General features: G+C 55.6%; 6 protein-coding genes across 6 annotated transcripts; 4 read left to right on the top strand and 2 right to left on the bottom strand.

The window, feature by feature from the left end:
- Positions 1–1,104: 1,104 nt before the first annotated feature.
- Positions 1,105–8,446, bottom strand: fma-PKS (polyketide synthase fmaB; the record flags this gene model as incomplete). Its single annotated transcript, XM_016747655.1, has 4 exons — positions 1,105–2,413; positions 2,472–2,809; positions 2,865–7,882; positions 7,939–8,446. The coding sequence occupies 4 exons, from the start codon at positions 8,444–8,446 to the stop codon at positions 1,105–1,107; spliced, it is 7,173 nt and encodes a 2,390-aa protein (XP_016593141.1).
- Positions 8,447–9,100: 654 nt separating this feature from the next.
- On the top strand, positions 9,101–10,074 carry fma-AT (acetyltransferase fmaC; the record flags this gene model as incomplete). The annotated part of the gene is made up of 2 exons (XM_016747654.1): positions 9,101–9,214; positions 9,271–10,074. The coding sequence occupies 2 exons, from the start codon at positions 9,101–9,103 to the stop codon at positions 10,072–10,074; spliced, it is 918 nt and encodes a 305-aa protein (XP_016593140.1).
- A 967-nt stretch (positions 10,075–11,041) lies between these two features.
- Positions 11,042–12,044, top strand: PEX2_103830 (Short-chain dehydrogenase/reductase SDR; the record flags this gene model as incomplete). Its single annotated transcript, XM_016747653.1, has 5 exons — positions 11,042–11,090; positions 11,138–11,621; positions 11,690–11,740; positions 11,806–11,905; positions 11,970–12,044. The coding sequence occupies 5 exons, from the start codon at positions 11,042–11,044 to the stop codon at positions 12,042–12,044; spliced, it is 759 nt and encodes a 252-aa protein (XP_016593139.1).
- Positions 12,045–12,770: 726 nt separating this feature from the next.
- On the bottom strand, positions 12,771–14,662 carry PEX2_103820 (FAD linked oxidase, N-terminal; the record flags this gene model as incomplete). The annotated part of the gene is made up of 3 exons (XM_016747652.1): positions 12,771–14,025; positions 14,099–14,299; positions 14,346–14,662. 3 exons carry the CDS (start codon positions 14,660–14,662, stop codon positions 12,771–12,773), a joined length of 1,773 nt encoding a protein of 590 aa, XP_016593138.1.
- Positions 14,663–15,733: 1,071 nt separating this feature from the next.
- PEX2_103810 (cytochrome P450) lies at positions 15,734–17,414 on the top strand (the record flags this gene model as incomplete). The annotated part of the gene is made up of 3 exons (XM_016747651.1): positions 15,734–16,531; positions 16,585–16,921; positions 16,984–17,414. The coding sequence occupies 3 exons, from the start codon at positions 15,734–15,736 to the stop codon at positions 17,412–17,414; spliced, it is 1,566 nt and encodes a 521-aa protein (XP_016593137.1).
- A 689-nt stretch (positions 17,415–18,103) lies between these two features.
- On the top strand, positions 18,104–19,659 carry PEX2_103800 (Transferase; the record flags this gene model as incomplete). Its single annotated transcript, XM_016747650.1, has 2 exons — positions 18,104–19,082; positions 19,148–19,659. 2 exons carry the CDS (start codon positions 18,104–18,106, stop codon positions 19,657–19,659), a joined length of 1,491 nt encoding a protein of 496 aa, XP_016593136.1.
- Between the last annotated feature and the right edge of the window lie 399 nt (positions 19,660–20,058).

Raw genomic sequence — 20,058 nt, 5'->3', positions numbered from 1 at the left:
TTAATTCTTTTCTTATTTTCTTCAAATATGAATATTGAAATTGAAATTTAAAGTATTAAGTATTAAATAGATATACGTTAATCTATATTTATCAAATTATATACTCCATACATCTATGCTATACTTCCTTATATCACAACTAGACTGATTAAGTTCGTGTTAGTTCCCCAAGCTACCCCTGCAGACCCCATTTGCCTTTTTTTATTATTCTTTAATGGATGCATGCGGACAAATGTCGTCACTCCCCCGAATCTGGACCTGACAAGACTATTTATTGTTTTATTAACGATAATTAGGTATATCTGGGCAACTTAAAAGTACATGTAATAGGAACAGATAAGGGAATATACATAAGGTAACATGTGTGTACTATTGTTTCCAAGGGCTGCTCCAACTCTATGACATAATCTCTAAACCTTCTCTAGGGCTTAGATCCACCGGTACCTATAGCCTCCAAAAAGCCATCATCCAAAAGTGACAGGTCAGCAGATCTCTAAGTCAATCCGATGCATCCGCTTTGAACTGTACCCCAGACCATGAGTTCCTGTTACCTAACATATTCCTATTCCTGCAGCTAGCCTGCCCATAGTTAACATAGTTCACAGCCAACATCGCCTCTTTGGAGCCGATCATGCGGGGGTAAATGCGCTATTACATAATAAGAACCACCGATCCCCCCTGTCACCTGATACTATTTCGGCCCGTGTCCCCTTTCAGACTTGAATTGGGTGATCCCTCTATTTTGTACAATGTCAATTCAAAAAGTCTCGGAGCTCCGATGGAGCAATTCAAACTAGTCAAGTCGGACTAGGTAACCTCGTACTAGGTCTAGGGCCTGGTACTGTTATATGGTACTACAGTACTAAGTAGACCGCGATATCGCCCGTCCATGGGCACCTAGGAGGTGCCCATCGCCTGTCCATAGTAGGCGGTAGGCTATTGGATTTGTGAGTGCCTATCCATAACATAACGCCTACCATGCAACTACTACAACCTATGAGCGATGACGGCTGATTTGCCCAACTAAAGAGAACTGAGTATTGTTCTCATTCTTATTCCTTCCTATCATTTTCTAAGAGTGTAAAAAGACAAACCCGGCACCGCCTAAGGATTGGGGATCTTCAAAATCACCTTCTCGCAAATCGACACCAACGACGGCGCATTGACAATCTCCAACGTGTTCAAATCCACACCCAGCTCGATGCGCAACCAATTGCGGAACTCCACCGCCGCCAGGGAGTCGATTCCATACGTAGACAGGGGACGCGCCACGTCCAACGCTTCTGGCAAGCGCAGACTCGTCGTCAGGTACCGGTTCAGCACATCGACGGTGACTTCGAGGACGGCGGCTGGCTCGGCCTTGGAGCGTAAGAGAACGAAGATGGCTTGGATGTCTTTCGAGTCGGAAACCGTCTGCGTTTGCTGCCCGCTCTGTTGCAGATATAAGCCGGCGAAGCGCGCGTCACGGAGCAGGAATGAGTCTGCGGGCTGTGGGACTTGGATTCCAGTCACCAGGTTAGCGCTGCTGGTCTTGTTGATAGGGATCTTGTCCTGCTGCAGAATGGAGAAGCCGAAGATCCGGCGCAGGAGTCGCTCATTGATGGCGTGCCACAGCGCCGCGTCGTAGCGGTCCTGCAGATCGTCGCGCTCCGCCATGTATCCGACATCCTGGATGACCCCCAGATTAATGGAACAGGCAACTAGGCCCAGTCGCTGTCGGTAGGAGGCAAATGCATCCAGGAAGGTGTTCCCCGCCGCGTAGTTGGCTTGCCCTTTGCTTCCGCAGAGACCCGAGACGCTAGACAGCATGGTGAAGAAGTCCAGACTCAGGTCCTGCTCGAGCGCGACCTGATGCAGATTCCATGTGCCGGCCACTTTGCACCTGAGTGCCGTGTGATAATCGTCCAGGCTCATGCCTGCAAAGGTGCGATCGCGGAGCACCATAGCGCCCTGCACAATGCCCCCGATGGGAACCCGCGTGGCAGCAAATGCCGAGCGGACGTGGCTCAGGTTGGAGATGTCCCCGCGGAGCAGATCAACCTGACAGCCCAGGGCGTGGAGGTCTCGGACAATCTTCTGGGACTGCTCGTCCTCGTGGCCGCTCCGGGTTATTACCGCCAGATGCTTGGCCCCGTTCTGTGCCAGATAGATGGCCAGGCTGGAGCACAGTCCTCGGAGACCGCCCACAATCAGGTAGCTTTTGTCTGGGGACAAGCTCATACGCCGTGGGGCCGGACGCACGGGCACTTCTACCTTCGCATCAGGCCCGTCGCTGATGACCAGCTTGCCAATGTGCTTTCCGCTGCGCAACAGACGGAATGCCGCCGGGATGTCACGGAATGAGAAGATGTGCATCGGGGTGATGGGGCTGAGGTGGCCTCCCTGCATCAGCGTGAAAATATCGGCCAACAGGCTGCAGTAGGTTAGTTTCACCTCCCCAGATGGACAAGGGCATCAGGAAATGAACGTACCTCGCAATCGTGTCATCGGTGATCTCTTTATGCGACAGGTCCAGGGCTCGGAACGAGGCATTCCGATTGAACGGCTCCATGGCAAGGCTGCTTCGATCCAGGATATCCTTCTTGCCGATCTCGACCATGGTTCCGCCGTCCGCAATGATACGCCACGATTCGTCCAGCAAGTCGCCGGTCAGCGAGTTCAGGATCACATCCACGCCCTTGCCGCCCGTACAGGCCAGAATCTGCTCCGCGAAGGCCTTCGTGCGCGACGAGAAGATTCGTTCCTCGGGGATGCCGAACTGGGCCTTCAGGAAGTCTCGCTTCTCCAGGGTTCCCGCGGTGGCGTAAACCTACGGCAGGGTTAGTGGTCCGTCAGTCTCATGGGAAAGAGAAAATTGGGCTTACCTCGGCGCCCTTGTACTGGGAGAGCTGGATGGCTGAAAGGCCCACTCCCCCGGTGGCCGAGTGGATCAGCACGCGGTCCCCCTTCTTCAGATGTGCCAGCCGGTACAAACCATACATCGAGGTCATGAAGACGCAGGGTATCGTGGATGCTTCCTCGAAGCTCATGGTATCGGCAATGGGATACACTCGCTGGGTTGTGGTGATGATGCGGTTGGCAAACGATCCTTTCTGGAAGAAGGCCACCCGCTGGCCCGGCTTGAAGTCGGTTACATCTGGCGCCACGCGGGTGATGATGCCTGCTCCCTCTCCACCTAGCAGATGTTCATTGTCAGGGACAATACCCACGGTGACAGCCACCTCTTTGAAGTTGACCCCGGACGCATAGATCTCGACTTCGACGCGGTTTGTCTCCAGGGGCAGCGGCGCGGAGCTCACCTCATTGTACCGCACGGCGTCGATATTGCCAATCCGCTCAGCCCTTAGTCGGATACAGTTGGGGGCTGCGTGGAGTTCCATCGTCTGCGCCGGCCGACCCATGGCCTCTTCCTTCTGAGCCTCGTTGACTGTCGTGTCCGGTAGAACCCGACTGATATGAACAATGCCGCCGCGCTCGACATACTCGCTGTCGATGTGCGTCCGAGGGCCTTCAGCTGCAGTCAGGATGTGCAGGCAGCGGTCAATGGCTCCCACCGTCGGATCCTTTGCTGTCGGGGACTCGACATCCAAGGAGATTAGCCGCAGCAGGGGCTCCTCGTTCCGGAGTACGCGGAGGAAGCCAATGATCGCCGCCTGGGTGGGCTGGGATACCTCCATCTGAGCCCCTGAGGTCACCCACAGCAGGTCGCATTGGTTTTGGATGAGGAGCTGAAGCATCGCCCATTGCCGGCCATCCAGCTTGGACATGACGGGCTGCTCCAACTCGTCTAGCACCAGGACTTTGCTCCGGGGCGGCACCTGCTCCGGCTCCCACACAGGGATGCTCTTCCACCCGCCCGCCTGGGACAGGGCCGTGTCGAAGAGACCACCTAGGGTGTTGTCGTTTTTTCGGAACCGAACTCGGTAGACCTCACGATGGTCTGCCTCTGCCTGGGGAGCGACCTGGACCAGAGTGACTACCCCAGCGGACCACACCCGGGCCCATTCAGACACCTGAGTCGCCGCGTGAACGTCCAGCCGCGACCTCTTGTCCGCATGGACAATCAGTCCAATCCCATTCTCCGTCAGGCTATTGCGCAGGTTTGCCAGGGCCTGCCCCAACCACGCACCAGGCTGAGCGGGCAGCTGAAGGACGACAAGGTCGAACTGCTGGCTCACCGCAACCTCAGCTGTGGCGAAGCTCGATACCGTGAATTCGGCGTTTGTTGCAGAGGGATACGCGTTCTGTATGGCAACGGTCCGGTTGGCATCGCTGGACGCGAATTGGTACTGCGTGCAGGCAGCCCGCGTCACGGTGTCCGCCCTGTCCAGCCAGAGACTCCTAGCGGGTGCCTCCGAGTCCAGATCAACCTCCAAAACAGTCAATCCTGGACGTTTGTGCGCAATCGTGTCAATCAGCCCCTGAGCTGCCTCTCCCTCTGCGCCGAGGCCAGCAACTAGCTGGTGGAACCCGGTTTCCGAGAGTAACGACACATCCGCGTCCCACTTTACTAGCCCGTACGAATGGGCTAGTTGGGTCTCCGGGCTGGAGCTGTCGAGCTCCGTGTACCGCAGGCCCTTCATCTCGAGCAGCAGGTTGCCATGCACCGGATGGTACACGGCCGTGGATGCCGAGTAGTTCTTCGCCACGTCGGCTCTCCCGACGCCGGTGAACTCGGACTTCGCAACAGCAAATGCCTCAACCGGAAGATCGGTGTTCCAGGGGATCACCAAGCTGTCGATCGACAAAGGGACCAGGGCCGCATCGACGGCGCTTCGGTCGCCCTTCCAGGCGGATGACAGCACCGTCTGAAAGCATCCGTCCATGCAGGCCGGGTGAATTGGGTAGCTGGACTGCGGCCAAGCCGAGGCGGGCGCCTCCAGCGAGACGGTTGAGCGGCCAGACTGCTGACCGGCCTGATACTCCATAGAAAGATGCTTCTGGAACGAGGGTCCGAAGTTGAACCCGGCCTCCCGCATCGCCTTGTACCAGACACGGGCAGACACGGGCGTTTGCAGCGGTGCCAACGCCCCAACTGGGGCTGGAGTGTCCAGGAAATCCGTCTCGATGCGAATTAACCCCGAGGCATGGTCGTGGATGATGTCCTCCACCCGGGACGAGACCTTGTACTCATACCACGACTTGTTCGGCGTGAGGTTCAGGATGACCTTGGAGTCGTAGGAGCTATCCAAGACCAGGGCACGGAAGAACTTCATATCACGGAGGCGGAATCGGTACCGCGCTGGCACCCCCTCAGTCCACTCGGTTAGGGACATCGTCTGGTAGATTGCCTCCATGGCCATGGCAACATAGCCTGCACCGGGAAACACGACTTGATCCCCGATTCGGTGGTCCTTGAGCCACGGGTGGTCGTTTAGGCGCAGGGTATTTCTCCACGTCGGAGCCTGCCACGGGGTGCCGAGGACTTTGGTTCCGAGCAGATCATGTTTGAGAAAGGGCCGTGCCCGCCAGTCCTTACTCGCCGGGCTCTCGTGCCAGTACTTCTTGGAGTGATTCCACACGTAATTGGGAAGGTCGACCAGGGTGAATGGCGGGTCCTGGACGCTGTACTCGTTCACCCGCGCCAGGTCAACGGTGCCACCGGCCGTAAAGAGCCGGCCAGCAACGTGATACAAGGCTTGCAGTGTCTCAGTGCCTCGCTGGGCGGCGGAAGTGTAGATGGGGGGCCCTTCAATGCTGGATGTAATGGCGTCGATGATCTGGGCCACCGGTCCTTTCAGCGCATTCGACGGGCCAAGTTCGACCAGGAAGTTGACTCCGTCTTTACCCTTCAACATCTCGGATGCTGCCTGGTCGAATCGGACTTGCGACACCATGTTATCCAACCAGTATGTCGCATCGACGGGATTCTCCAGCGGCGCACCGGTCACTGAGGAGAACATGACCGCATCTGTGCTCTTCGTCTGTGATGCCTCGACGCCATGAGCGTTCAGCATCTCCAGGTACCTCTTGCCGATGCTGCTCATGTACTTGGAATGATAGGCATAGTTGACCTGCAGCAGACGAGCAAAGTGATTCTCCGCCTGCAGCCGATCTCGCAACCGTTCCAGGGCAGCCACCGTCCCCGAGACGGTGAGACTGCGCGGGCTGTTGAAGCAAGCAATCTGGACCAGGTCATCGTCTGAATCGATGAATGCCTCAATCTGATGAGTGCTGAGGCCAACCGCAAGCATACCGACTGCCTGCTGAGGGGGCAGCTGCTTCCCCGCCTGGCCGCGGAAGAAGGCGACCTTGATGGCTGTCTCGGACGTCAGATAACCGGCCGCGACTGCCGCCGCAATCTCCCCCGAAGAGTGGCCCACGACCCGCGCCGGTCGGATGCCCCACTGCGACAGGACGGCTAGCAGAGCCAGCTGCAGCGCCGTGACCAGCGGCTGGGAGAACTCCGGCTTACGGAGGTGCGCTGAATCGCGATCCTCGGTCAATTCTGATACCAAGGACCAGGAGGGCGGTTCCGGGAGAGACTGCAGAACGGTGTCCAAACTCTCGACGACGCTGCGTGCGAGGGGGAAGGCCTCCAGGAGCTGCTTCCCCATCGCGGGCCACTGAGCGCCTTGCCCGGTGAAGATGAAGCCGATGCGGAGGTCCCGCCCCAAGGGTTTCGCTAGTTGGAACGTGTCCGACGTGATCTGAGTGTCCGTCTGCAGACTGTAGGCACGGTGATAGAGTTTGCTTCGCCGCTCGGAGAGGGTGAAAGCCAGATCATCCAACTCAACCTGAACGGCCGGGTTGAGGATGTGCGCCGACAAGCGCTTGATGGAGGCCTTGAGGGAATTTTCATCCTCGGCGGACAAGACGATCACTGTCGGCTTGGCGAGCGATGGGGTCAAGACCCCCGAGTCTTCAATGGAGTCTTCATCGTCGCTATCGTCGAAGAAACCCTCGCTGATGCCCTCCCTGTTGGCAAAGGTGGACTTGTATTTGGGGATGCGGTCGCGGAGGAGGTACTCGGGCGCCTCGATAATGGCGTGGGCGTTAGCTCCGCCGAACCCGAAGGAATTGATGCTCGCGCGCTTCTTCGTGTTGGCAGGCCAGGCTAGGGCATTGCGCGACGCGCGCACCCGGTTCTTCTCGAAGTCAATCTTGGGATTGGGCGTGATGAAGGTGGCGGTCCCGGGGATGATGCCCTTCTCGACAGCAAGCACTGCCTTAATCAGGCCCGAAAGCCCAGCTGCGGCCTCGGAGTGCCCGATGTTGCTCTTGACGGACCCGATGATGAGCGGATCAGCGGTGGACTTGCTCTCCGCAAACACTGATGCCGCGCCGTTCACCTCAATCGGGTCGCCGACCAGCGTGCCCGTCCCGTGGCACTCGAGATAGCCGGTATGCGACAACTCGGCCTCTGGGATGCCCGCGTTGGCGTAGGCCATACGGATGGCGGCCGCCTGGGCCTTGTCATTCGGCATGGCGATACCGGGGGTCCTGCCCGCACTGTTGGTGGCTGTGCCGCGAATGATCGCCCGGATCGGGTCCCTGTCCCGAACCGCATCGTCCAGGCGTTTGAGGAAGACGGCATTAATAGCCTCCGCTGCCACGTACCCGTCGGCGTTGGCATCGAATGTGTGGCATTTTCCCGTAGCGGAGGCAGTGGGACGCATGGCACCCATGTCTTGGTTTCTCTCGGGGCTCAGATACATGTTCACACCCCCGACGAGAATTCCGTCGCACTGGTTGGCGGAGAGGTAGAGACAGGCCATGTCCAGGGCGATAAGGGTACTCGAGCATGCCGTGTCGATGGTCATACTCGGGCCGTGGACGTTGAGGTAGTGGCTGATGCGGTTACTGAGCAGTGCACGACCGGTGCCCATCGTGGGGGACTCGGTGCGATCCTCGGGGTCCCGACAGGTCATGTCGTGGTAGTCTTCACGCTGGTCAGTCATGCCGCCTTAACTTAGCATACGGGGATGGGTCACTCACCCACGGCACTGGCTCCCACCAGGCATCCAATCCGCTTGCCTCCCAGACTCTCCACGGGGATACCGGCATTCTCCAGGCACTCATACGCCACCTCCATGAGAATTCGCTGCTGGGGATCCATAGAGCTAGCGTCCATGTGGTTGATGTTGAAGAACTGGGCGTCGAAGTCGGCTGGGTCGACATCCTCGAGGAACATGGCCCCGGGCGTCTTCATGGTAAATGGTTTCTTGGACCCGTCATAATGCCCATCCAGGTTGAATCGGGTGCTGGGTGGCTTCGTCTCAGCCACACCCCCGCGGGCCATGAGGTCCCAGAGATCTTTGGGAGTGTGAACATGCCCAGGTAGACGACAGGCCAGGCCCACAATGGCTATGGGGGATTGGGACACCCCCGTGGGTGCAGTCTCTCCAGCCGTATGGCCGTTGGTGTGCTCGTTGGTGTTCCCGTTAGTCTGGCTATCGGATGGCACAGACGAGAGCAGCTGCTTCCCGGATCCTGAGTCTATCATTCTATTGGATTGAACAGAAAATGCAAGGTCAGTCTATGTTGCTCGAACGTTTATGAAGAGCTCTACTACGCAGAGTGTCAGCCGCACCTTATATATAGGTGCGACAGCTGATATAGAGAAGGATTGGCATCTACGACGGACAAATCTACAATCCATGTCTATTTTCACCACGTTGTTCTCTAGTTCTCTAGACTATTGCGTTATCAAGATCCTTGCTCCCCAAGGTTGTAGATACGAGATGGAGTCGAAGTCCAAGTGATTACCCGATCTCGCATCGCCTTGGCCAGCCAGAGCCCAATGCACCACGGCACAGAAGGGGAAGCAAGATAAGCAACATAATATACATTTAAAACTCATCCGTTTTGTCTAATAAATCTAATAGGTCCTCAAAAGTACTAGAGATTACATCCTGCAGCATTAGTGCTTATGTTATCACTTTTGGTACAATAGCCCTGCCAGCGAAACTATATTAGCGGAATGCAAGGTCAGGTTGTAGATGTCGCAGAGATTACCAATTTCCGACGGTTGGGAGCTGGGATAACGTGACGGCCTTGGAAGTACCTTGTGCAGGATACCAGGGGCACAGCTGATAATAGACAGACACCTCATCATTTCTGCTCGGAGAAATCATTCATTGAACCCTCATTCCAGACCATGTCGCAGCGCGAACAAGTCGAATTCAAGGCCCTGGACGGAGTCACCCTCCGGGGCCACTTCTACCCAGCCTCGTCGCCCGGAAAGAGCTCAGCAGTGATCATGACTCCCGGCGTGAGAACCCCGTCTTGTCTACCGATAGTTCGTCTCTCCCTGACCAGATGATGCAGTTCAACACCACCCGAGATGTCTTCCTCCCCAACATTGCGCACTCTTTCCAAACCAGCGGCATCTCATGTCTGGTCTACGATCCGCGGACTATTGGGTCCAGCGACGGCCAGCCACGCAACAACATCAACCCGTCCCTGCAAGTCTCCGACTACCATGACGCCCTCACCTTCCTCAAGTCCGATCCCCGCATCAACCCCCAGAAAATAATCTACTGGGGCTTCTCGTTCGCTGGAGCCATTGCCCTATGTGCTGCGGCGCTGGACAAACGCGCCAAAGCGGTGATTGCCGTCAATCCGCTCACGGTCTGGGATCTGCCGGCGAACAAGCAGGCCAAGGTTCTGGCCAAGGCAATGCAGGATCGCGAGTCGCAGGTGGCGGGCAACGAAGCCTTTCGGCTGCCGATGCTGACAGAGACCGGGGAGAATCCGGCGGGGTTTGGCGCGGGTGGCGTTGGGGAAGAGGAGGTCAAGTTGGTGAGGGAGGCCAAAGAGAAGATTGTCGGGTTCGAAGATACTACGACTTTACAGACCTATTATCATATTGTGAGTTGGAGTCCGTTTGAGGTGGTGCAGTTGATGGGGAAGACTGCGGTACTCCTCATCAGTGCGGCGGAGGATCGTATCTCACCGGTTGAGCGGCAAAAGAAGGCGTATCTGGAAGCTTTGCAGGGAGAAGACGGTGGAAGACATGGGGCGAGGGATATATTTGTCGTCGAGGGGAAAGGGCACATGGACATCTTGGATGGCGAGAGTTTGGCGGCGGCGATGGAGAAGCAGGTTGAGTTTATACAGAAGGTGATTTAATTGAATCCAAAGGTGTTTACATTAGGAATGATAGAGTCTTAATTGAACAACTATTCCACCGGATTCATAATCCTCCTTGGTTGGGCTTGTTGTCAGTAGTGAGAGGCATGTCTGAGACTGCAACAAGGGTGTGAATTCTGCATATATTGTGTTGAGATCTGACAGAAATCTTGTGTACAGCAAGGTATGATATAGATGACAGACTATTTGACAATTTGTGCGGACAACAATGACGAACCTTAGTATGCAGTTTTGTATGGAGCCCACTGTCACAGCGGTCCATGTATTTTCTGTGTTGAATACTTCCCAGTCATGTATTATAACATAGCTTTCGACAAGATCATTGCCTGGTTTGGTTGCTGTTGTGGTGGATGCATTGTTGCCATAGGCTGAGCGGCGTGCTGTGTAGATAGTTGATTTGGAGCTCGCTCCTCTCTCTTCCGAATACAACTCTCTCCCTTCTGATCTTTAGTGCCTACAAACAGTAGTCCCTAACAGTTGTATCATCCAAATCAGATGCAAAAGACTAGCACGGCGTTTCCAAACAAACAGACCATGCCGGAGTACTCCGAATACCAAGAGACTAGAGGCACTAGACGGCCCGAAGGATTCGCACGGGCCGCTCCAGAGCTTGTTGTGAGAATAAGCCAAAATTGAGAATCTGACATGCATGAACGTGCATGGCCTTAGCGGCTCTCGAACCCAAGCTTCAAGCTCGTCCGATAGTCCATCGTAGCCCTATACAGGGGTCCATTTCATGTCCCTGTCAATGATCGGTCATCGTGAGGTCCCGATTTCAAAGCGTCCGTGGAGGGTCACATAAGCATTATTAATTGCCTATAGCTGACTATTTAGAGGCGGCTGCAAACATAAAGCTAACTCCTCTTTCTCTCTCTATCCCATTCATCAAGCCAATTGATTCAGATACAACTCTTATCCAAATCTTTCTATTATCTATCCCCCCGCCATGACTATCTCCGATAACACTATAGTTTTCATTACCGGCGCTAGTCGAGGTAAGTCCTACCTAGACCTATATTAGGATTGATCTAACAGAAGATAGGAATCGGACGGACGTTGGTAGAAACCTTCCTGCTCCGGCCTAAGCATACCGTTATTGCTAGTGTTCGCGATACAGCTGCAAACTACGTGAAGGAGCTAGAGGCCCTACCTAAGGCTGATAGCTCGAGTCTACAGCTAGTAAAGATTGAAAGCAGCAACTCGGCCGATCCGGCGGCGGCTATCAAAGAGCTTACGGACATCGACCATATCGATGTGGTGGTAGCTAATGCCGGAGGAGCTGGCGAGAAGGGTATTATCCCCGTAGACATTGTGAGCTCTGAGATTGTGACCGACGTATTTACCGTGAATGCGCTTGGGCCCCTGGCCCTATACCAGGCTGTTAAGCCTTTGCTGGAGAAGTCCCAGGCCCCTAAGTGGGTTTCGGTTAGCAGTGCCGCCGGTTCGATTGGCCGACTTGAGCTTCACAAGGCTCATATCGCTCCGGCGTACGGAATCGCTAAGGCAGGCTTGAACTGGATCACCACGTAAGATACTGCTAGCTCTAGCCTATCCTCGCTAGGAAAAGAATCGGCTAACTCCGGCGAACATATAGTGCTATCCACAGCGCCAATAAGGGCTTTATCGCCTTTGCTGTGCATCCCGGGTAAGCTACTAGAGATACTAGCCGGATAAGAGATTTCGGTCAGCAGCTAACTACCTATCTAACAGCCTTGTGCAAACGGAGAGCGGCAACAAGAGTGCCCGCGCGATGGGCCTTCCTCAGGCCCCGAACTCCCAGCGCCAGAGTATCGATGCCATTCTAGGCCTTGTATGTGATGCCCTTCCCTATCTCGATATCTCGAAGGATAAATGATGCTAACTGACCCGTATAGATTGATAATGCGTCTCGGGAGACGACCTCGGGCAAGTTCTTCAATGTGATTGATGGCACAGAGATCCCGTGGTAGAGGCCGCGACAGCCTCGCTCCTATTGATAGCACATGTACCCTGCTCGCAGTGCCTATGGCTGTCATCCATAGATTGTCTATCTTGAGAATATTTTGAATATGTCGACATCTGAAGATGTTCTTTGTGCCCACTCCCGTATTGTATGCAGCCAATTGGAGATAACAATAACTCTTTATTTCAGTACCTTTATTTCTCGCTATATTGCTACCCCCACTACTATCTACTGCCCTGCCCATCTAATAAGGAATAACCCACGCTAGTATAACTGGTATAATCTAGTAAAATGGGCGAAATACGACGCGTTTTTAGACATTATCCTACCCCTCACTACACTACACATCATAATACTGTACGTATTAGTACTACTGTATATAGTGAACATAAAATACTTAAGTTGCCTCACTGCACAGAGTAGTATGAACGGCCCTCCCACCCCAAAGCACCCCTATCATATTTAAAATTGCAAAATCGGGCAATTAACTTGACTATGAATGCCAAAAACAGGCAATTCCAAAAGCAGATAATTAGACTGAATGTGCAACATTAAAAAGTAGTATTAATCTCAAATGCAAGCATCATACCATACATTCAAATCCATTTTTCTATCTCAATACATTAATATTGAATTTTCATATTCAATATCTTACACTTGATCTTCCATTCATCTTACTTCCTACATTGACCCCTGTTACCTCTCAGAACCCCATTCGGCTCCTCCGGCACGCTCACACCCGACACAACCTCCCCTCCCCATTCTCCTTCCATTTCTCGCTACCCACCGCGGTACGGGCGTAGAACAGCTCGTTCGGGTCGTAGCGCTGCTTAACCACCCCCAGGTGCGGGTAGTTGTCCCCGTAGAAGGTCTCCTGCCAGTTTGGGTCCTGGAAGTTGGCCTCATTCAGGTAAGCCCCCCCACCCGGGGTGACGGCCTCGAGTTGCGGCATGTAGATGTTCGTCAGGTTGGCCTGGCGCTCAAGGTTCTCGTCCCAGGGGATGGAATAGTCCCACGTCTGGACCATGATACAGGTCAGCAGTGCAGAGCGCCAGACGGGGAAGACGGCATTGGAGGTGAAGGGCGCCTGCCGGGACGAGTTGGCGTTGAGAGCAGCACAGGCAATGTAGAAGCCCGCTTCCGTGAAGTCTTGCAGCGCGGCACTGATCTTGCTGAGACTCGGGCTGGCGGGCTCGAGCAGCTCTCGGGGGATGATGCGACCACCCGTGATCTGGCCGACGGCGGTGGACTCCTCGGTGGGCACGAAGTAGGACTCGTACAGGGCATAATACGAGGAGAAGCCGGAGGAGCTGATGTTTACGGCGACCCCCGCCTGGGCCAGGCTGCGCACAATCGGGGCCAGCGTGCTGGTGACCAGCGCCGGCTCGCTGCCCGGAATGACGGCGGCGAAGACAATCAGCTCCGTACCAAGGATGAAGTAGGTCAACGTGGCCCCAGTGTCCACCACGGGGGCTAGGCTGGAATGGAACAGGTCGACGATGTTCCAGAAGGCGGTCGTGTTGCTGTTGGAGACCGTGAAGCCGGCGCCCTGCATGGGCCCATCATCGTACGTGCGCGTAGTCATTGAGACGACGACGGCGAAGGTGCCTGCCCCGCCGCCACTGAGTGCCCAGTATAGATCCGCGTGCTGCTTGGGGGTGACGGTCAGATGGTCGCCCGCTGCCGTCACCACCTCCCATTCCAGCACGCTGTCTGCGGCCATCCCGTACAACGAAGTCAGGCTGCCATGTCCTCCGCCAGCCGTGTAGCCCCCGGCTGCCCCAACGGTACCACACGTTCCGCTCACCACGCGCTTCCCTCGCGCCGCTGCGACCGGGAGGACGTCTTTGAACATTATGCCTGCCCCGATGCGCACCGCCGATCCCGTGTACGGACTGTCGCCCGCGTAGTTGCCAACAAACTCGAGGTCTTTCAAATTGTGCGTCCATAGCGAGAGAGCTCCGCGCCCCGTGGACTTCCCCAGTAAACTATCACAGTCAGCATGGAAGAATTTCACGCCAGGACGAAGAGTGGAGAAGGGAGACGGGAGGGGAAGCCTACTCATGACCTGTGTTCTTGATGGTCAATCGGACATCGTGGCGGGTGGCAAAGGCGAGTCCAGCCTGGATGTCAGACACACCGGTGACATTGATTGAGTAGACGGCATAGTTACCCAGCGTGCAAGACTTGACCTTAGGGGTGAAGGGCTCGCAGTACTGGCCCTGGAAGTAGGGATTCAGAATTTCGGCCGGATAGTACACACTGTCGGGGTCAGTCGGAAATGGATGGATGGGCGGGATCGACTCACTGAGCCTCCACCGTCAGCCAGTTCTCCTTGAACCAAGCACAGGCAGTCGCATTGTAGGCGGGATCATGGCATACATGCGCAACCGGCACAGTGGCAATCAGGCGCCCTCCCACCGTCTGGTTGAGCTGGGCCCAGTCTTGCGCGCTGGGCCAGTCTGCATCTTGTGGCAGCTTCCTGCAAGTTGACAGAAGGGAGTTGGTGGGATTGGTGGACACGGCCAGGGAGGATGCAGGTGGAGATGTAGCACCTACCTGCCCCATGAGCCGGACAGCCATCCAGGCTCGCAGCAGAGTAAAACGAAGCGCGGAACCAAGCATCGTCCGGGATTTAAAAACCGAGGTTGATTGCAAATGCCCTCATCTAGGAATCATTGTTGTACTCTATTTATATTGCCACTCAGCCCGACTCTAGAATCATCTCAGCTGAGGCGAGTCTCGTGTACGAGCCGGCGAGAGTGGGCAGACACAGCCACATTGATGCTGCCTACAGTATCGTAGGATTCGAGTGGGACTCTTACATGGGGGACAAGTTCTTCTCGACTTTGGAGAAGCGAGGCCAAGCGTAACAATCTTTCGCCCCAAGGAATCAACAGAGTTAGTTAGTCCTACGGAAAGCCCCAAACGTGATAGTGATAAGGCGGCGCTAGTGCTGTACGATACAATCACTAGTACTTTTTACAGGACCTGCCTGTCCCGAGTCAAATTCATAAGATTAAAGGGATGATTTTGGTATGGATGTGGTGAGGTGTTAGCTTGTAGAGAGGCTGTAGAATAGTCTCTGGCCCCCAAATCTAGACCCAATCAGCTCCCACGTGCTTTATCCTCCGAGCCGCGTCCACGAAAGCCATCATTATACTCTTTAGGCCTAAGACAGATACTCCCCACCAAATCTGTATGGTGCGAGATCCTTTGAATATTGCCAAACGCCGTCTCTCACCCGCCATGCAAAACAACGCTGACACTGCAGGTGCTGAGCTGACACTGCAGCAATGCTCCACGGACAATTACCAGCTACGCGTCTGATAAGATCTGGACAAGTCTAGGTTAACTCCTTGCTAAGACGTACAAATGCCCCTGCCATGCCCTGCAGTGAGACGGATGTGGTGCGTGTCCAGGATCGGGATTCGGGATCCATGCCTCGCCAGATAGGCCTCGCCAGATAGGCCTCGCAAGATAGGCCTCATCTGGGCCTGGTGCTGACCACCCCCTCGGTCAGATTCAGGGCGAGGCTCTCTTCCAATCGCAGACTTAGGGCCGTGCGCAGAGAAAGCCATCGGGACCGGACAGCACAGGCACCCAGGTCGTGTTAAACGTCTGCGCAGCCAGCACCAGATTCGCTCCGCCACCCCAAAGTATTATCATCTCCTCTGAGCAGTTGAACAATTGAACATGAGCAACGCAATCCTTTCTAGTACATGGTCGGCATCCACAGTGCTGGTAACTGGCGCGGCGGTCTTGGTGCTGCTCCGCGGCCTATACCTCGTGGTTTACCGGCTCTACCTCAGTCCGCTGGCCAAAGTCCCTGGACCTAAGCTGGCGGCGCTGTCGAGCTGGTACGAAGCATACTATGACCTGGTCAGCGAGGGCCACGGCGGCCAGTTCGTCTTCCAGGTCAAGCGGTTGCACGAGAAGCACGGCCCCATCGTGCGGGTCGGCCCGAACGAGGTCCACATCGACGATCCGGACTACTACAACGAGGTGTACAGCACGGCGTCACCCACCAAACCCATCGACAAGCTGGTCCAATACAAGCACCGGTTTGGCATGCCCGAGGCGACCATCAGCACGGTCCAGTCGGAGCATCACCGCATCCGTCGGGCGGCCATCGCGCCCTTCTTCTCGCGTGCCCGCATCAGCTCGCTGGGGGACACGCTGACAGAGGTGATCGAACGCATCTCGCGCCGGCTGGGGAGTGAATACGCCGGGTCGGGGGCGGTTATTAACGTGTGCGACATGTGGGGGACGCTGACGGCCGACGTGGTGTCGGAGATGGCCTTCGCGCGCTCGACGCGCTTCTCCGCCGCCCCAGACTTCCAGTCGCCCTACTCGCATGCCCTGATGAGCTGGGTCTACGCCGCCCACTACACTACCCACTTCAACTGGATCATGCGCATGACCCAATGGATGCCGGACTCCATTATGGGGGTTTTGGTGCCCTCTTTCAAGCCCATCCTAGACTATCGCGTGGTAGGTGTCCCTCTCATCGCGCCGACTACGACAGCGGACTAATGCGTAAGCAGGCTATCCAGCGGCAGATCAAGGATGTGCTGGCGGGCACTAACGTCGAGTCCAAGGCGGCCGCTCATCCCACCATCTTCACGGACATCCTGCAGGCCAACCTTCCCCCCGCGGAGCTCTCCTTCCATCGCCTAACGCAGGAGGCCATGAGCGTCAGTGGAGCAGGCATCGAGACCACGATGTGGACACTGTCGGTGGCCACCTTCCACATCCTCTGGAATCCCGCCATCGAGCAGCGGCTGGTCTCTGAGCTGGTGGAGGCGATGCCCGACCCGGACCAGATCCTCTCCTGGGCGCAACTGGAGAAATTACCCTTCCTATCAGCCGTCATCAGCGAATGTGAGTGTACCCCGGATTTTCCTCTGACTTCTTTCAGCACCCTGTACTCATTACTTGTCTAGCCTTGCGACTGTCATTCGGCTCAGTCCAGCGGCTGCCACGGGTGCACCGCAACCAGACTCTGACGTATGGCGGGTGGCAGATCCCCGCGGGCACGGCCGTCAGCATGGACGCCTACCACATTCATGTCAACCCGGATATCTTCCCGGATCCGCACGAGTTCAAGCCGGAGCGGTGGCTGGGGGACCCGATGAGCTTTGATGGCAAGCACCGGCTGTCGTACTATCTGACCTCCTTCAGCCGGGGCTCCCGCGTGTGTATCGGCATGCATCTAGCCTTGATGGATATGTACGTGGCGTTAGCAACCCTGTTCCGTCGTCACAAGCTGGAGCTGTTCGAGACGGACCGTAGTGATGTGGACTTCATCATGGATCTGGTGCGGCCGATGCCCAAATGGGATTCCAAGGGGGTGCGGGTCATTGTGAAGGCGTGAGCACCGGTGTGGGCGCTCTTAGGCCGTAAATGAGAGGGGCGGCATGTGGGATGAACGAGCAGGTGAAGAATATTTTCATGTGAGTAGATGCCGAGTATTGAATGTAATACGACAGTAGCTGACCTTTTTCTATTCCTGATTCCTGGAAAGAATTGGCAGTAGAACTAAGCTGGGCCATCCATTGGCCGAATTCCATCCAAACACGATGTGGGTGGGTACATATATGAGAATAGAGAAATCCAACTGAAAAGTACCTTCGCTGCTATTTATATTGCAGCGAGGAGTAGTGGTAAAAAGAGGTCGTAATTTTACATCTTTCAGCACCTTTAAATTTATCATAGATAAATTTAATCCATTATATGATATTAGGTATGTAATTCTCTGTACAACCCTGTTTTTTAAATATTTATGTCTAGTATATTGATGCTGTTGTTCTTTTAACAAAACGGGTTAATTTTTGGTAGAACTGTAGGACTGCTGGGGATCAGAGGTATACATCTGACGATCTAAGGAATGGAATTAGGAAGTTCGGGGCCTTTGCATATTATTATTATTATTCAAAGATAGCCCAAATAAAGATGATTTGGCCGACAGTAAGCTGACGGCTTGGATATTTAATCTGTGACTCTCCCCTCCCCTGTTCCTTGTCTGTTCGTATGTCTGTTCTTCTCAACCCGAATCCCACCACAATGTTGTCTCCGCTCCGCTGGGGGGTGTGCTCCCTCCGTGCTGGTCGTCTCCCGTCCATCCGCCGAGTGAGCCACTCGGCCCCCTCCCGACGAGAAACCGAGCATATCTTCCCCTTGCCCCACCGGCAGTTGGCCGTTGAGGAGCGGTTCCCATTGTCGACCCTCGACTTGATCATCACGCAGAATTACAGCACCTGGGCCCTGATCTTCAAGCTCGACCAACCGAGCGATATCCCCGTCGTCACCCAGACACTGCGGTATGCTGTGCAAGCCACGCTTGCGCAATGCCGCCACATGGTGGGCACCATCGAGGGGAATGCGCAGGGCGACTTTTCCATCGTGAAAAAGCCCGACAGCACAGTCCCCTTCGTTGTTAACCATCTCGACGGCCCCTCCTACGCCGAGATCGAACAGGCAAACTTTGCGTCGGCCAGCCTGGGGGACCCGGCGCAGTTTACGATCCCCGGCATGACGATGGCGTGCCACTGCCCGCCGAACGCGAGCCCGCGCATCTCCGGGTACCAACTGACCTTCATCCCGGGAGGGTTCGTCTTCACCGTGCACAAGCACCACTTCGCCATGGATGTCACAGGCACTACCAGCCTCATCCACCAGATCGCCGGGCATAGCCACGCCCTCCTGCGCGGCACGCCTCCCCCGGAATGGAACGAGGCCTGGATGGACCGTGCACGATTCATATCCCCGCCCGTTGCTGAGGCCGATCGGGTGGCCGCCCCGCCGGCCGCCCCACGGCATCCCGACTGGCTGCCGTGTTCGTGGTTGCTCTTCCACATCCCGCAGGGCCAGCTAGACGCCCTTAAGCGCCAGGCCAGCCCGACCACGGGCGGATGGATCTCCACCTACGATGCGCTGACGGCATTCCTGTGGCGGGTGCTGTCCCGAAACCGCGCCCAGATCTACCGCCCCGATCTCTCCGCGCCCGCTGTCTTCCTCGAGTCCATCAACATGCGCCGCCGGTGTAAGACCTCCTCGCCTCCATCCCTCCCGCGTCATGCTCCCCAATCCTAACTGATTTCCCAACAGTGAACCCCCCGCTCTCAATGCGCTACCAGGGCAACGTCCTTAGCGGCGGGCTCTCCTTCCTCCACCCCCGACCGCTCACGCTGGGTCAAGTCATCTCGCCGGAGACTCCGCTGGCCGTCCTGGCCACCTTCATCCGCGAAATCACCCAGAGCGTCACCCCGCAGTCCCTCGAGGCCACCCTGGCGGCTATGGCACCCATACGTGATAAATCCGCCCTGAATGTCCGCCTCGACTCTGTGCCCCCAATGTCGCTTGCGGTCACAGATTGGCGCGATGCCAACATGTGTGCCGTCGATTTCGGTTTTGGCCGACCGGCGGCGGCTCGTCAGATTGCCGACACCGTCGTGGAGAACATGATGATGATCTATCCACGGCGGTCGGCGGGGACAGAGGAGGAGGGCGGCCTGGAGGTTGTGTTGCCGTTTGAGACGGACCATGTGGGTCTGCTGCTAGCGGATGAGGAGATGGGGCGGGTGGCCAGCTTTCGAGGGGTCGAGGCTAGGGCGGGATAGCCTCCGGCCTTGATATTTGTCGATGAAACTGGGACATTACTTCGTACCAGGGAAATGAAGCTGTTGGGAGAGAACTCATATGGTTGAGATAGGTGGTAGGATGAGATAATTATAGTGGACATAAATTCTTACACCCCTTCCAACCTTAAAAGGTTAGCCCCACCTGGGCACATATATGTCAAAAGCTATGTTACAATATATGACTGGGAACCGAGTATTCAACACCTCGGAAAATACATAGACCGTTGTAACAGCCCCATACAAAAGTATACACATCGCTCAAAAATGCATATATCTGAGTTGATTAGTATGTCTGAATCATTTTGTTTCTGTGGATTATTGACCAAATATTCCCTCTTCCATAGGATTTCACCATGTATTCAGGTTTCACTTCGACTT

This window comes from Penicillium expansum (assembly GCF_000769745.1).
Source record: "Penicillium expansum strain MD-8 chromosome Unknown contig362, whole genome shotgun sequence".
NCBI lineage: Eukaryota > Fungi > Ascomycota > Eurotiomycetes > Eurotiales > Aspergillaceae > Penicillium > Penicillium expansum.
The sequence above is the reverse complement of the archived record's forward strand: the minus strand, read 5'-3'. Positions and strand labels throughout refer to the sequence as shown.